Below are 17,291 nucleotides of genomic sequence, written 5' to 3'. Positions count from 1 at the left end.
TCTCAATGTCCTTTGTTTATGGCTAGAAACCAAATATGAGTGAGTACATCCCATGTTCCTCTTTTTGGGTCTGGCTTACCTCACTCAGGATAGTGTTTTCAATTTCCGTCCATTTGTATGCAAAATTCAAGAAGTCATTGTTTTTTACTGCTGAGTAGTACTCTAATATGTATATATTCCATACTTTCTTCATCCATTCTTCCATTGAAGGACATCTAGGTTGTTTCCAGGTTCTGGCAATTACAAACAATGCTGCTATGAACATAGTTGAGCATATACTTTTGTTGTATGTTTGGGCATCTCTTGGGTATATTCCCAATAGTGGTATTGCTGGGTCAAGAGGTAGGTTGAACCCGACTTTCCTGAGAAACCGCCACACTGCTTTCCAAAGTGGTTGCACAAGTTTGCATTCCCACCAGCAATGGATGAGAGTGCCCCTTTCTCCACAACCTCTCCAGCAGAGGCTATCATTGGTGTTTTTCGTCTCGCTGAACATAATGGACAATGAGGACTACTGAGAACTGAAGAACAATGGCAATGGGTTCTTGATCCTATTGCATGTAATGGCTTTGTGGGAGCCCAGGTAGTTTGGATGCTCACCTTAATAGACCTGGATGGAGGTGGGTGGTCCTTGGACCTCCCACAGGGCAGAGAAACCTGCTTGCTCTTTGGGCTGAGGAGGAAGGAAGACTTGATTGGGGGAGGGGGAGGGAATGGGAGGTGGTGGCGGGGAAGAGGCAGAAATCTTTAATAATTAAATTAATTAATTAATAAAAAAAATCAGCAAGAAAAATAAAAAAAAATAAAAAAAAAAAGAAGAAAAGAGCAATGCAGACAGTAAATAGACGGCACTAATCTAGAGAAATAAGTAAATGCGGACTTTCTTTCTCCTTGTATTCTGTCTCAAAATAGCTTCTTCCCTGCTTGCCTACAATGCAGAACAAACTCCTCAGAAAAAAAAAAAAAAAAGCTAAAACCAACTAACCAAGATTTACTTTTTCCAAACATTTTGCACTTATTTACTTATTAATTCACTGTTTTTGTGTGCTTCTGGGCATGCCAAGCACATGTCCTGGTGCCCGCGAGCAGGTCCAGAGGACAGCTTGTGTGAATTGGCTCTCCCTTCTACTCTGTGGGTCCTGCGTTCTCAGGCCTAGGGAAAGCCTCTACCGAGGAAGTCACCTCCTCAGCCCCCAACCAAACTTTGTGACAAGACTTTCTGCTTACAGGACCGATCAGCTGCACAAAGCCAAGTCTTCAATGGCCTTTTGGAGCGTCTCACTGCCAAGCCCTCTCAACCATCTCATGGCCCATGTGCGCCTCTTCCCACCTCTGTGCATGCCAGGAAACACTCATGGTGTATTTGCTTTGGGCCAGGCATCCTTCCACACACTCCACTCACATCCTCTTTATTTCCATAGCAACAGCATGCAGAAGGCACTAAACTGACTTTGCATCTGGCAATTAAGGAAACTGAGGCAACGCTAGAGAACGAGAACCAACTGTGCCAGGTCTTCATTGTATTCGCCTTTTCACCTCCAAATCAACCCTTTTTTGTTTGCTCAGTTAAAATGGATTCCAGCCCTTTGTAGAGTCTCCCTTAGGCTGCTGTAAAATGCTAAACGTTGTCAGTAGGGGGCGCTGAAGAGATACAGCTCTGCGGGCTCTTGGGCCAGGCCCTGCAAAGCCCCCATACCTCTCCTCCCAGCCCCGGACAGCTGCTGCAGCAGAGGGCTCAACCTCATACATCCCAGGGCAGGGTTCTGGCAAGCCTCAGAGGATGGATTTTCAGAAAAAAGAAAAAAAATCTGTCATCTATGGAGTCACATTCCAACCTTTCCAGAGAGGCTCCTTTATTTCTGTGGCTACTTGGGCTCCTCAGATCTGCCACAGTTCTTACTAGACAATTTTCTACTCAGTAAATAATTCAATCACTGAAAATTCCCAGATAATTGTGGTTTCTCTCCTGGTTAGAACCTGACTGGCTGGCATCTCCACCCAAAGCCACAGACCAGGAACAATAGTGGTCTGGCAGAGCCTCTGGTCCTAAGGATTCTGTCATGTTGCTTCCTCTGAGAGGGGCAGGCACAATGAAACACAAAGGAAGAGTCTAGGCAGAGGAAATGACTTGCTCACAGCAGGGAAAACACACCAAACCGGACTGGATCCCCATAGCCTATGGTTTTGGTGTTGTTTGATTGGTTGGTTGGTTTATTTAAGACAGGCTTTCTTTGTGTAGACCTGGCTGTCTTAGAACTTGCGCTGTAGACCAGGCTAAGCTCAAACCAAGAGATCTGCCTGCCTCTGCCTCTTCAGTGCTGGGATTAAAGAAGTGTATTATCATCCTGGCTTATTTGCTTGTTTTTTATTTATTTATTTATTTATTTTTTTGCCATTCTATAATTTGGTGCTGGAGAGGCTGAGAAAGGTAGATACTTGGGGCTCAGTGGATATCAGCCCAGTCTATTTGGCATGCTCCAGGCCAGTGAGGTTTTTTAAAATTAATTAATTATTATTTTTTTTTTAAAAAAAAAACTTATCTTTTCTCCCTTGACATGTAAAAATGAGGATTTTTTGGGGGGGTGGTTGTTTTAATGGCTAGTGCCTGAACTTTGAAAATTGTCCTCTGGTCTCAAGTAAACATATATGTACCTATACATACCTGCACCTGAACATGTGAGCACACATAGTTGTGTGTATACACACACACACAGATACACACACACAAAAAGGAGCTGAGGAAGAAAGGGAACGGAAGGAAGGGAGAGAGGGAGGGAGGGAGGGAGGGAGGGAGGGAGGGAGGGAGGGAGGGAGGGAGGGAGGAAGAAGCGAGCAGAAGGAAGGAGAAAGGGAGCAGAAAGAAGGAGAAAGGGAAGGCGCTGGCTGCTGGAGGGCATAGTAGAGAGAGCACAGTGACAAGATGATCCCTCAGGCAGAGTTTGTAAGTTTGCCAACAAATACAAAAAAAGACAGTGGTCTGGAAAGAGAGGCCTTGTGCAGCGGTGGGAGAGGGAGGAAGGGAGCCACCTTATAATAGGGACAGAGGTGTCACCAAGCCCCTGCTTTTTCCAGGCTCCTATAAGCTGCTCAGGCAGTCATCCCTGCATCTCCTGCACCAGCCCCTGAGAGGCAACCTTTTCTGCCCTGCATTCAGAAATACAGAGACTTTTATGGTGACCAGAGGTGGAATAGAAAGAGACTCGGTGTCGCCCGAGAGTTGTAGCAGGTATTATCACACTGAGCAGAATACATGGCAGAGAAATGCATGGATTTCAAATAGCTGTATTTATTTCCAATTTTTTTGTTGCAAAAACTAATTTGTTCTTAACTCCACAAATGCATATTTATGAAGAATACTTGAAAGAAAATATGAGGGTGGGTATTACTAGGCCATTTGATCAAGATAACTTCCAGTGTGCGTGTGCGTGCATGCGTGCGTGCATGTGTGTGTGTGCTGAAGCCACTGATGTCCTCACCCAGTCATTCTCAGGCTCCCACTGGAACAAGGTCTTTGGCTGACAAAAGCAGGCACTGTGGGGTGGGGTGGAAGAGAGGCAGAGGTTTCTGGGGCTTGCCTGGGCGCTGCCTCTTCGCCTGTCCATTTCAAAGTCAGCCTCTGGTGCTCCAAGGTGTGTATGATAAGCAGACTTTGACCTACACTTTGGATTTCAGAATTGGCAGCCATTGAGATTAGGAATTAAAATATGGTAGATTTTTCCTTCTCAAAAACTTAATAAAAAAAAAAGCACTGCAACCCCCCTCCAAAAAAAAAAAAAAAAAAACCAACATCTAAGCATACTTGAATATATAAAGCTTCCCTGCTTGGGTGGAAATGGTATACTGGAAACTTCAGAAGCAATGGTAAAATTCACAAGTCAAAATAATAATAATAATAATAATGATAATTAAAAAGGGGGTGGGATGGTATGTCTAGCAGGTTCCGAGTAATAGAAGTTCCAGCAATGGACTGCTGATCTATTGACTCCAGGACTGTTGCTTTTGTTTCCTTGGGTCTTTCAGAAAGAAAAAAAAAAGTAAAATAAAAGTATCTTTCACATGTGAAGACAGTGTTAAGTTTAATGGCTCATCCAACGTCGGACGTCTTCGTCTTCCCAGATCTAGGCTGTGGCTAGCCGGGCCACCTGGGATCAGACGGCATTTCTCTGAAGGAGCTGGTCCAGTAATTGCTGGAGGAACAACGGAAACAAAGATGTCAAGTTCCCCTTCCCTGCGCACCACCCCTGTCATGCCTGCGTGCGCCAGGCAAGCTACCTTTTTGAAGACTTCTGCTCGGAGTCTGTTACTCTGTAAGATCACTCTTTTCTTTTGCTCTTCTCTTTTCTTTTTAACTTCCGGCAAGTTATTATAGATTCTGAAACAGACAGAGGGCAGGGTGAGGAACAAGATGGCAGGTGCTGGGGTAGGGGTGTGGGCATCCTGGCTTGTCAGCAGGAAGGAGCGTACAGGTAGGGTCTTCACATGGTAAGGTGGCGTCTTGAAGAACAACTCCTTTCCCCTCAGAGCACATAGGGGACCCCACGGAAGAGGAGGCAAAAGAGGATAAGAGCCAGAGGGGATGGAGGACCCCAGGAGAACAAAGCCCTCTAAACCAACCAAGCAAAGCTCGTATGAACTCAGAGACTAAAGCAGCAATCACAGGGCTTGCTTGGGTCTGTACCAGGTCCTCTGAATAAATATCACAGCTTTTAGTTCAGTATTTTTAAGGACTCCTGACTATGGGAACAAGTGGGTCTCTGATTCTAGTGCCTTCTCTTGGGGGCTCTTTTACTTCTGTTGGTTTCCCTAGTCCAACTTCAATATGATGGCTTTTGTTTTCTCTTATTGTATTTAAGAAATAAAAAGATTTAAATATATTTATAAACCTTATTAAATCCATAGTTGTCCTGAAAAAAAAAAAAAAAAGACCTTCTCTGAGGTCCCAGGATATAGACATTCTGGGGACAGCGTTTCAATGACAGGACGTGGGCAGTATAGCAGGCAAGCTGGGGAGGCCAAATATTTATGTAGAAGTCACTTCTCATCCTGTATTTGCAGTGACAATGACTCACTTGTAAAAGGAAGGATGTTCTGATGTGGGATTTCCCTCTGTATGCTAGGAATATGTTTTACTACCATTGGTTATTAAAGAAACTCTTTCAGCCAGTGGTTTAGTAGAGTTAAGCCATGTAGAAAATCCGAACAGAGGTGTAGAGAAAAAGTAGGGGGGGTCAGGGAGACGCCATGTAGCTGCTGAAGGAGAAAGACGCCAGTCAGAACCTTACCCCGTAAACCATAGCCTCGTGGCAATACACAGATGAATAGAAATGAGTTAATTTAAGAGATGAGTTAGCTAGAAATATGCCTAAGCTATTGACCAAACAGTGTTGTAATTAATATAGTTTCTGTGTTATTATTCAGGTCTGGGTGGCCAGGAAATGAATGAGCAGTCTCCCTCTAAACAGTGTTCAACCTACTGGTTTGCTATTCTGAATGTCAACATTTTCTACATAACCCCCTTTTGGCCATCCAATGTTTGACTTCCTGTGATTTGACAAGGAACAACAGGATGGCAGTAGCAAATCATATACTGGGGGAAAAAAAGTTTCCTCTTAGCAACGGCATGTCTGATTAAAGCTGATTCTAAATACATTCCGGACTAAAATATTTTGTCCTTCTCCCCATGTAAATTACGAACTTCTGAGTTACCAGCAGGGCCTAAGGGACCCTTGTCTAGAAGGTTTCTTCCTCCCCAACGCTAGCTGTTCAGTACTGATGCTACCTGATTTTTCTCCAACACATTGGACTCATTTGACCCTGATCCTGTAGGCATATAGATAGAGATATATTGATATAGCAATGCAAAAAAACTTTTTTCATTTTCTCTTCTGTATGAAAGTCAGATGGAACACAGTTACGATGCTCAGCACTTAGAAGCATGAGTTCAGAGTATAAAAGGACAATGGCAGTATCAGCAGGTCACATCTGGCTAGTCACCAGACATGAGTAAACACATTCTGCCCTCACAAGAGCTGGAAGAGGTACATAGGGTCCCTGTGTCATACAATAAGGAACATGAGTCCCACCAAGAGCGAGAGGTTTGGGTACAGCCCTCAGCTGGCTAATGGTGGACTGGCATTGGGACCTCAAGTTGAATGCTTATTACTCACTGTAAGGCACTGTGCCCCAACTACGTAGCACACAGCTACTCACAAAGCCCTGCAGGAGCCTGTGATTTGACAGTGCCTGGCACTTCATGGCTAAGAGTGAGGGTTGTTGAGTGAATGTGTGAATGTACCTTTGCTGCAGTCAGGCAGGATTTGAACAAGGACCAGGAGAGAAGATCACAGAGGAGTTGGTTCCAAAGCCCTCAAGAGGGCGGTTCCAGAGCACCAGAAGCTTCTCTCCTTGAGCTGTCCCTCCAACTCAACTGGGAGGAGGAAACAAAAGCTTCCATGTCCCACCCCTGGCCCTGCACTGCTTCCTCCAGTGAGAGCCTGCTATATAATAGCTTGCCCATCTGAAATACACCATGCGGACAGGCAAAACCTAGGAGGGCAGAAATCTGCATCTTGGAAAAGCTCATGGATGACACGGGAAAGAGCAAACTATAGAAGGAAAGGCAAGCACAGCATTATACCGCATGTGGTTAAAAACCACGTGTCTGCTTAAAGGTACAAGTAGAAGGCTCTGAAGGGAAAGAGAAAGGAGACAGACTGTGAGCACCCTAGCAGATAGGTCTGGGACTGAGCCAAAGGCAGCGGGCACATTGATCTTGAGGGAATTTCAGTTTTATTCTATTGCTTGATTTAAATGAAAATATAAGCAACATAATCCAAGACAAGGAATACGAAGAAAAAGCAGTTTCAGGTGATTGTGGGGAGCCAGGATCAGAGCCCAGCCAGAACATTCCACTAGCAAGGAGATCCAATTGCTTAGTCCATCCCAGGACACCAGTTAAGGGCCATGGAAGACTATAGATACAGCATCACCTAGCTTACTGGTGCTCCTTGAACATCAGTTTCTTCTTCAGAGACACACCAGGACAGATCTCTGTCTACCAATGCTTCTTTGAAGCCCATTAATTAAATTGTTTGGTGGGCAAGGGTTTGTAATAGCAGTTTTAGGTTTGGGGACCGATAAGGGAAATTGTTTCTTTTCTTTCTTTTCTTTTCTTTTTTTTTTCCCATTAAATAGAAGAGAACGCTTTTGTTGCAAGGTATATACAACTTTTCATTTATGAGAACAGCGAGTCTTCAAATTGAGGGATCCTTTATAAGCCCTGGCTAGAATGCTGGGAGTCATATGATTAATGGTATGCCTCCCAATTCTTGTTTTCTTACTTTCAGAGAGGTTCCCTGTAGGTAACCAAAAGTTACTTAATTATCATGGAAACAACATAATCACGATAAAAGCAGAGATTTAGAGTCTGGAATGGGGAAAAATTATTCTTCCTATTTCGTGGTGTCTCTGAGTGCACTATCAATTTGATTTAATTACTATAGTCTCGCCCAGGGCTGGGCATTTTATTACAGCTTAATGACATTTTATGTGTGTGAACATGGCGAACCCTGCTGAGCTTTTGTGTACTGGTTAAGAGGCCAGGTCCTAAAAAGAATAGTAGCCTTTGTATGCCCCAGAGTGGTAAGAGTCAGTGGGAGTCTTAGATAGTGACTAGCCAGGCAGAGCAGGGAGAACCTTGGTGGCTCCTGCCAAGACTGCCGGAGACAGACATGCCAGAAATGCCGGTTTGTGGCCCCTCTGAGGCCCCTCTGGCTCCCATGCTCTGTTGGCTTCCAGTTTGGAAGCTTTTCCTCAGGACCGCCCCAGTCAAGGCCCTCCATAGAAACGGGTTCTCTGCTCCTCGTAAAAAGACTTTCAAAGGTGCCGCCGCTCATGGCTTCTGCCCAGCGCCACGAGGCAAATGCATCGGTAGAGTTCCAGTGCAGAACCTGCTGATCACTTGGGGACCAATTATGGGCCCGCTCCCGAATCCAAGACCCACCGCTTTCCTAAGGTTGGTCCAGGAGCAGCATAAACATTCCGATGCACAGCCCGGCAACTTTGTCTACCTCAGCCGCCAAGATGACCTCAGCCCTTAAATGTGGGCCTGGAAGCCTTAGTCCGAGGGGCGGCATCAGGGCCCTTCAAGCCTCCCCGCCCAGCTCTTTCCACACCTCCCACGAGAGCCACGTACCTTTTAGACCGCATATGCATCTCCTTCTCTGAAATGCACCTTTCTTTGGGTTTGAACAAGTTATCTGGAAGAAACAAAAAGAGCTTTAATTTCAGGAGATACAAAACAGCACAATGTAGGGAGCGACCCAGCGGTAGCTCCAGAACAGGGTCCTGACTGTGCCCTTCTCCGAGGCGTGGACTGCGACAAAGACTCTGGGTTTCAAATTGACCAGCCAACCGCTGGTCTTTGCAAGAGTTAAACAGGGCAGCAGAAAAACCTCAGCATCTGTTTTAGTTGTCAACATGACAACCTAGAATCACTGGGGAAGAAAGTCTTCATGAGGAAGTTTCTAGATGAGGCTGTCCTGTGGACATGTCTGTGAGGGGCAGTCTTGATTGTTGAAGTAGGAAGGCTCACACCGAAGGTGGCTGGTACCGTTTCATGGCTGGGCCCTGTACATGTTAAGAACACTGGCTGTTCTTGCAGAGGTCTCAGATTCAGCTCCTAGAACCCCAGGGTGACACACAACAGTTTGGAAGTCCCGTTTTCAAGGGATCTGACCCTTTCTTCTGTCTCCATGGGCATCAAGCATGCATATAGTGTACACATGCAAATAATTTTGCTCTATGTATAAAATAAAAATTAATCCTTATAAAAACAGAGAAAGCTAGCTAAGAACCAAATATGCAAGCAGGCAAGGGTCCCTGAACTGTCTGCTCTTGACTTTCCCATCCTCTCAATAATAGACCGAAACTTGGAATTATAAGCCTAATAAGCCATTGCTTACTTTGCTTTTCGACAGGATTTTCTTTTAGTCATAGCACCTGAACTATTGTATAGACAACTGTGCCACCAAATGCTTCTTTTAGAGAAAAAAAATAAGATGTCATGTCTTGGTGGGAGAAATAAGTGCCAGGCTGTCTGCTCAAAGGAAAATCCCTACAGTAGGTTTCTGAGGGCTCTAAGGACAGGGAAACCTCCCAGCTATTCCCACAGCATTCTGAGAGTGGAAGGTCTGGCTCCTGCCTGCAGTCCTTCAGCAAGGAGACAGCCTCCGCAACTTAATCCTAGAAAAGCCATGGGACACGATCAAAGTCACATATACTAGTGCCCTTTGATTAAGAAAGTACACTAGGGTAGGGAACAATCAGAAGATTGGATTTCTTTTTTAATTTAACAGCATGTAATGGTTAGCTTCAATTGGCAACTTGACAAAACCTAACATCACCTGGGAAGAGAGCCTCAGTGCAGTGTGGGACTGTTTATTGGGCTGCCCTTTGGGCTGGTCTGTGGTGGGCTGTATTAACTATGTTAACTGATGTGGGAATAGCCAGCCCAAAGTGGGTGACACCATTCCCTAAGCAGGGGGTTCTGAACAGTATGGGAGTAGATAAATCAAGCTGAGCGTAGACAAGCATGCAAGTCAACAGGCATGCATTCATTTCTCTGTGCTCTGGGCTGTGGCTGTGAGAGGAACTGCTGTTTGAAGTTCCAGCTTTGATTTCCCCATGGTGATGAACTGTGAGGTGAAATAAACCCCCTTTTCCCTCAAGTTGTTTTTGGTCAGTATATTTTATCATGGCAACAGGAATGCCAGCAAAACAATGCATTTATATCACACACACACATACATGCATAATCTCTTTAAAAAGGGATATTAAATAATAGTTTCTACTGTTTATTATACCTGCTAAGGCCCGTTTGCAGTGACTTTGGAAACCATGAGACTCTCAGCCTTAGTTTAGTCAAGGTTCTGGTCTCGTTAAGTTCTCCTACAGAGCTTGTCACAAGGAGTCTATCTTGGCAGCTGTCCTGCTTTCTGGAAAGCCTGGACAGCCAATTGACTGCCTTCACTCAGCATAAGCATACAGGTTTCCATGAAGGTACAGGGAGACAGGGCTATTAAGCAATGTCTCCCCCTCTGGACAATAAAACAGTCCCTGGTTCACAGCATGGAAACCACCTCTGTGGACAAGCTTGCATGCTGTCCTATAAATCACTAAAGAAAAGAAGATGGTATCCTTAAGAACTTCAAGGAAAAGAGTCAAGGGAGAAACAGAAGAGAAAGAAACGCCAACATTTCCAAGTAAGGGGTGAAGTCCCCACTGTTCAGAAAGGTGGAGACCGTGAGAGGAGAGAAGACATCACCACATGATGCCGATGTGATGAGCCACAGCTCCTCCTGGTGCCCCACCCAGGCCTCCACCCCAGATGGGGCTTCTGGAATTTCCCAGCGTGACTAGAGTATCACTATGAAGTACCAGTTAAGTCTGTCTGGGTGGTGGGCAAGCAAATGTGTGCAGATTTGAAGACTTCCCTCAGGGAGGGAGAGGAAGCATTACACAAAGTCTCAGACCCAATTTTGGATTAGCATTCTTTCGGAGCTACTGGAGGCCAGGGTGGAGCCAGTGTAGACCGATGCACTGTATCCTGGGGGGGGGGGGATGTTCTACTTGTAAGATGTTTTATAATCTCCAATCGACTGGTATGGGGTCTATTCTGGAAATCAGATGTTCATTTCCCCCCTGATCTGTTTCTTCAGGGCACTTGAATACCACAATCAAGCTCTGGTTCTGTTTCCAGGAGGAAATCAAAGGACAGACAAGCCACAAAACACTTGCGTGGCTGTTTTCTGAACTGTTTGCAGTCTTGTAAGGGCAGGAGGTCGAATCCCGGACTCAGCGGTCTTTGATAGGTACAAAACAAACAAGTCTATATTCAAGAAGGCTCAAGGCTGGTGGTCTCATACCCACCCTGGGGGGAGGTGGTTGCTATGGATTTTGAGTTTGCTTAAAATCACCAAGCTCTTCTGTTAAGTGGGATAAGTGATGGGGGCCTCCTAGCCAGGAGAAAAGGGAGGGGCAGAAGGCAGAGTGTGCATCTCCCTGGAGGGAGTGGATACATGCATCAAGTGTGTTCTGAGTGGCTCTAACTTCACCTGAGAAGAAGACTCCATCTGCCTTGTACAGTGTTTTAGTTTCGTGTCTGTGGCTGTCATAAAATATCCTGATAGAACAAAACCAAGCAACTTAAAGAAGAAGGGATTTATTTGCCTTACAGTTCCAGGTTATAGTCCATCATCTCAGGGAAGGCAAGGGAAGAACACGAGGCAGCTAGTCATATCCATAGTCAAAAGCAGAAAAAGGATAAAGAGAAAGGCAGGTCGCTTTCTCTTCAACTAGATTTCTCTACTCTTACATATGCCAGGGCCCTAGACCCAGGGATGGCATTGCTGGGTCTTTTCATACCAATTAAGACGATCAAGACAATCCTGCAGGCACACACACATGTACATACACATACATAAGCACACCACACATATGCACCACACAAACATACACACTACACACACATGCACACCACAAAAACATACACACATGCACACACATATACACATCACACAAACACCACACACATACACCACACACACATACACTACACATACACACCATGCACACACCACACATACACTACACACACATACACTACACACACACACCATGCACACACCACACATACACACATATACACTACACACACATATACTACACACACACACACACCATGCACACACCACACATACACTACACACACACACCATGCACACACCAAACTAATCTAGATCAATCCCTCACTGAGACTCTCTTTGCTGGTGATTCTTGGTTGCAGTAATTGACAAAGTATCTCAAATGGGGTCTGGCAGTTTGTGCGGGCGCATGGGCAGGCAGAGGTGGGGACATTGGGCATCTGAGTGATCACAATGATCTTGCCTGCATATGCAGAAGTGTCCTCCCATGATCACATTCTTCCTCCCAACCTTGTGACGTTGACCATGTTCTGTGTTTAAAGGGCCAGGGTCCATTTGTTTCCAAGGTTTTACCTGCCAGGTTCACTGTGCATCAGTGAGAGGCAAATCTGGGTTTCAGTCTCTATTAGCCTAGTGCTTTACATGGGCACTCTTGACTGCAACACACAACCACCCACTTGTGGCTACAGAATGTTTTCTGAGAACTAGGAACAAGCGTTCTTCCATTTCTCATGAGATCAATCCCACATTCGTTTTCCCACATACTCTTCCTTTTATAGCTCTTCAAGGACACAGACAGTATGACTCATGTGGGATTCATTTCATGGGATAGATTATGGTACATGTTCCCCAGGAACTCATGAGTTAGACTACTTGGTAGCACGTTTGAAGGTAAGGCCTTGCTGGAGGAAATGGGATGCTAGGGGGTTGGTCTTAAAGTTTCTATAGGCTGCCTTGGCTTCCCGCTGGGTCTCTACTTCTCGATCCACCCAGGTAAAAGCATATTCTTACTGCCACAGCTGTGAGCTGCTTCTGCTGCTGTGTCTTCCCTGGCCACAAAGGTTGGCATCCTCCAACTGAGAGCCAGCATAAAGCCTTCCTCCCTCACGCTGATTTGTGAGATGTACGCTTTGCTCGAAGATACAGTGAAATCCCATCTGTTCATTCCTGCTTACAGAAATTCTCCTCTTATAAAACTAAGGCACTGGTGAGAACCATTTTCAACTTCCTTCTGGATCTTTTATGGATTTTCTTAGAGCTGTGTATATTCTGATTGCTTTGGAGGGAAGAGACCACAATTATATTTACTCTAGTATCACTCAAATAGAGGGGACTTCTCTCCATTAAAATTTCCAAGGTAAGCTACATTCTGGAGAACACACACACCACACACACACCACACATACACCACACATCCATACATGCACCACATACACACACATGCACCACACAAACACCACACATCCATACATGCACCACATACACACACACACCACACACATGCACCATCCCTAATATATACACACTACACATACACACACCACACATACCATATACACACACATAACACACACCACACACCACACCACACACACACACATACACACAACCACACACACACACTACCACCACCATCACTACCAGGCCCTCTTTCTGACATCATTTGGCAAGGCCAGGCATTCCTAAGCCCCTGTTCGTTTCAAAGTCAACAGGCAACTAGGTACCAAGCCCCCTTTTGAATGCTGTTTCTGTAAAACTCAAGTCTCCAAATCTCATTGACTTATATAATCATGCGCAGGTATTTATTACAATCTCTACACCAGTTATGAGTGAGAACACATATGGGGACAGGCAGCCTCAGCATGCAGCCTCTTGACAGTGTCATGTCACCAGTAAGCAGCCAGGACCACCCTGATGCCAGCACAGCTGGTTGCTAGGGGCTGAGACTCTTGCCTCCCGCAAACATTTACAGCTCCCACTGGATGGCAAAGCATCACCTTCCCTCTTCAGTGGTTTATGTGACAATCAATCTTACAAGATCTATTCCAACAAGGAATCCCCAGGAGCCTTTCCTTGGTCACCCTGAGCTCTTGAAAGAATGTTATAGAGATGATTACTTCCCCTGAGAAACACTCACACCAAGTCCTGCCTATTGGAACACAGCAGAGCCAATATGCTGCCTTGGGGAGTAGGTGCCTGGTCTGCTCCTCTTGAAGTCTTCTATAAAAGCATTTAAGACTGGCCTTCTGGGGAGAGTGGGTATGCGGTGTGTTCTAGGGCACCTCCGCATATATTCTAAGACTACAAGGCTGCTCGTTGAGTGATCTCCGCTAACAGCTGGCTGGAGCCATCACACCGTGGTTTCTGAGATTTAGTTCAGTTGGATTGCATGCATCATGTCTGCCTACCTCATAGCCATGGGGCCACAAATTCATCTGACATTGACAATAGTGGAGTGATCTAGCTTGGTCTAAAGAGAACTTCAGGAATTAACCATACCTTTCTAGAGTCCTGTCCCACTTATGCGGAATCCTGTCCCTGCTGACAGCTGCACTTGGTGAACAACTTGATCCAGGAGCACAGGACAGAAGTGCAAGCCCCAGAGCGGCTGCTGTGGCTGTGAAAATGAAGCTGTGTGCCGAGTATCATGCAAACACACATGAGAGTTTCAAAAGGCAGAATAGCTCTCTGTCCCTTCTGAACTAAAGGAAGAAAAAAAAAAATCCCAAGAAAATCTCTAGAAAACAAATGGCATTGAGACATAAGATGGGGTAGAGGTTCCAGGCAGACTGGGGAAAGCGTTTTTTCTGCAGAGAGTCTTCCTCAAGCTGAGATCAGGGTCACCATCTGAGGGTTACTGTGAGAAGACAAGGTGATAGGGAGTGAAGGACTTAGCCTCAGAGTGTCCTGTGTGGAGGGGGAGTGAAAGGGCCCCCGAGACTAGGGCAGCCAGGACCTCCCTGCTGTGACGGGCAGTAACAGGGCTGCCAGCCACACAAAGAAAACAAGGATGGGGACCAGTTGTGCAGGGAAATAGGCTCCTGATGCACTCCATAGCCATCCTGCTCTTCTGGGACCCGTGAGCACCAACCCTGTCATCCTTCCCCTGACCCCATCTATAGGCCCTCTCCTATAGGAGTCTAGATTTGGATTATAGCTGTTTATCTGCCTCCTTTCCCCAAAGTGCCATATAAGCCCCCAAAGGCAAGGAGAGTCCTTTTTCCATCCCTTCCCACTGCCCAGTTCAGTACCTTCTCCTCCCTATCCACACTCTATACCTCTAATCAGAAGACATGAGATGTCCCACACTGATACTTAGTGCCTGGCCCAGCAACGGATCAAGCAACCTTCAGCAGTTCCCTATGAAAGCCTGTAGGTTTAGCCTGTAACACTTTCTAAAGATTTCAAAGGACACATGAGCCCATAAGTCACACTTACAGAAATTCCATTCATTAGTGTTGGTGGCAACAGAGGCTGCCAAACTAAACCAGATCCCTACCTTCCTTGAGACCAGAAACCCCAAAGTGAACACCAAAGGGCCCCTGGCAACGTCCAGGAAGGCATATGCCTGCTACATCCCAGGAGCTTCCATAATGTCTAGGAAATAGAAGAAACTCCACTTGGAAGATGGGCAGCTTCATTTGACCTTGAAATTAAAGGACCCCCCAATCCTTAGTGATCTAATTCAACAAAACAGGAGATCCTACATAAAGGTAATATAAGCGTCCGTAAGTTAAGTAGTATGCTTTTGTGACGTACTCAGGGTGATTCTTTCGTCTTGCCTGAATCATAGCTAAGTCTAACTGTGTCAAACTGACAAAGAGCTAAGACACCTATATGTGAGGGCATGTTACTATGACAAATGTAGTGTAAAGGGTAAGAAGCTAGCCAAGCCCCCATGGACTTTGCAGCCTTGAGACAGGAATGCCAGACATAGAATACCCAGCTAAATCTGCCCTTACGATCAATAACAAAGCCCTTAAATTACAGATAACATCTTAGAGGCTCCATGGAACCTAATTATACAAGAACTTAACCATGGTGGATCTGAAATGCCACTCCGATTTGGGGTGAGAGCTCATATTGACCCTGGCTACAGATGCAGTGACCCCAGCTCTGCCAGTATGCATTCCCTACCATAATGGCTGCACCCTTAAACCGAGGGGCCTGTCGATCCCGGGGCTTCTTTTCTCAGTTATTTGAACAACAGAATGAGAAAAGTAACTGACCCGCCAGCATTAGACGTTTCCATTTGCTGAGTCTAGAAGCTGGGCTTTGTGTATTCACAGAACCTCCCCATGCCATGACAACACAGCATCAGGCCCCACTCCCGGGGGAAGCAGCCCAGGTCAGGTCTCCACCATCCACTCCATCTTCTGGTCGTTTTGTCAGCTCAGGCTCTGCTCTGTCTGGCAGGCTCTCTTTTCTGTGCTTATTTTGTATGCTGGCATCTTCGAAGCACTTCCCAAGGGTCTGTGACAGTCTCTTCTTTTCCCAGAAATTTTACGCTGGGCACCATCACAGATTACATGGGAGCCAGCATGGACACAGTTCTGGGCAAGGACCAGAGCTAGGCAACCTTCCAGTGAGGAAGAATTAGTCACTGATAGAAATAGGCCCAGTACTGTCTGCTGGCCAGACAGGCCTCAGGGCTCCAGCCATCCCTTCTAGGCACTGTTGAATCAAAGCACCACAGGGTGACAGGGAGAACCTTTCCTCACAGTCCTGCATCCCCAAGGAAAATGGGGAAAATTGCAGCTCTAGTTGGGGCTTCTTTTGTAAGTGTGATGGGCATAAACAAAGAAAAAAACAAAAATCTCAGAACAATGTCTTCAAAGTGGACTTTTGAAACAGTCCAAGATTGATAAGATTGTCAATCAACTTATCTTCAGTGAAGGATTTTTAAGTGTCTTTAACAGCCCCAGACATTATGAACTTCTGAGAGAAAACACTAGAAAAAGCACCAACATTTTTCAAAATAACTTTAAGAGATATAGCTCCTCCTCTGAAACTGTAGGTAGTCTTGGACTAGAGGACACTGAGAAAAGAAAAAAATCAACTCCAGGACATTAACCATTAAATTTAACTAATTTATATTTTACTAATTGATATTTTATTTATATACATATAATTTATATATTTACTAATTTATATTTTATTATTTATAATTTTAAATGTAATTTATATTTTAAAGTATCAGTGCTCATTGGATGGGATTTCATCTTCATCAATCAAAGAAAACCTGGTTAGTCAAGGTAACACATACCTATAATTCTAGCACTGAAGAAGTTGGGGCAGGAGGACTGCCATGAGTTTGAGAATAGCCTAAGATACATACTAAATACCAGGTCAGCCATAACTACATAGCAAAACCTAACCTTGCTGCTGCTGTGAATAGTAATAACAATAGCTATTATTATTATTAATTGTTATATAATAATAATCATAATTATTATTATACAGTTTGGTATACTTCACATTTTCTGAAAAATATGCAGGTTCTAGTCCTTGATCTCTTCAAAAAGTGCTTGTGTTTCAGACCCTGAACCCATGGCAACTGCACAGCATCATGAATAACATTGTTGCCATCACTACTGAAAGCCAGACCAAGTGCCAAGAGAGGCTCCTTGCCTATGGTTTCCTCAGTAGAAGACAGACCAGGAGGACCCCGACAGCCCTTGCTGCCACTATGGACACAAGTAATGAGGTATAACCAACCTCAGCTAACAGCTACACAGACTTAGTTCACTGTGCTGTCACTAGGTCCAGAGGTGGCACAGCCACCCAACTAGTTCACTTACACCCATC

At 45.2% G+C, this 17,291-nt stretch overlaps 1 protein-coding gene across 3 annotated transcripts in view; it reads right to left on the bottom strand.

The window, feature by feature from the left end:
* Positions 1–3,379: 3,379 nt before the first annotated feature.
* Positions 3,380–17,291, bottom strand: part of C8H10orf90 (chromosome 8 C10orf90 homolog) — a 229,363-nt gene continuing 215,451 nt past the window's right edge. For all 3 annotated transcript variants that reach the window (XM_057778857.1, XM_057778859.1, XM_057778858.1), the window contains 3 exons: positions 8,195–8,258; positions 4,273–4,372; positions 3,380–4,187 (listed from right to left, as the gene is read on the bottom strand). In XM_057778857.1, the coding sequence (XP_057634840.1) occupies positions 4,149–4,187; positions 4,273–4,372; positions 8,195–8,258 (203 nt within the window). In that variant the 3' untranslated portion in view covers positions 3,380–4,148. The remainder of the gene's footprint in view (positions 4,188–4,272; positions 4,373–8,194; positions 8,259–17,291) is intronic.

This window comes from Chionomys nivalis, chromosome 8, assembly GCF_950005125.1.
Source record: "Chionomys nivalis chromosome 8, mChiNiv1.1, whole genome shotgun sequence".
Classification (NCBI taxonomy): Eukaryota; Metazoa; Chordata; class Mammalia; order Rodentia; family Cricetidae; genus Chionomys; species Chionomys nivalis.
The sequence above is the reverse complement of the archived record's forward strand: the minus strand, read 5'-3'. Positions and strand labels throughout refer to the sequence as shown.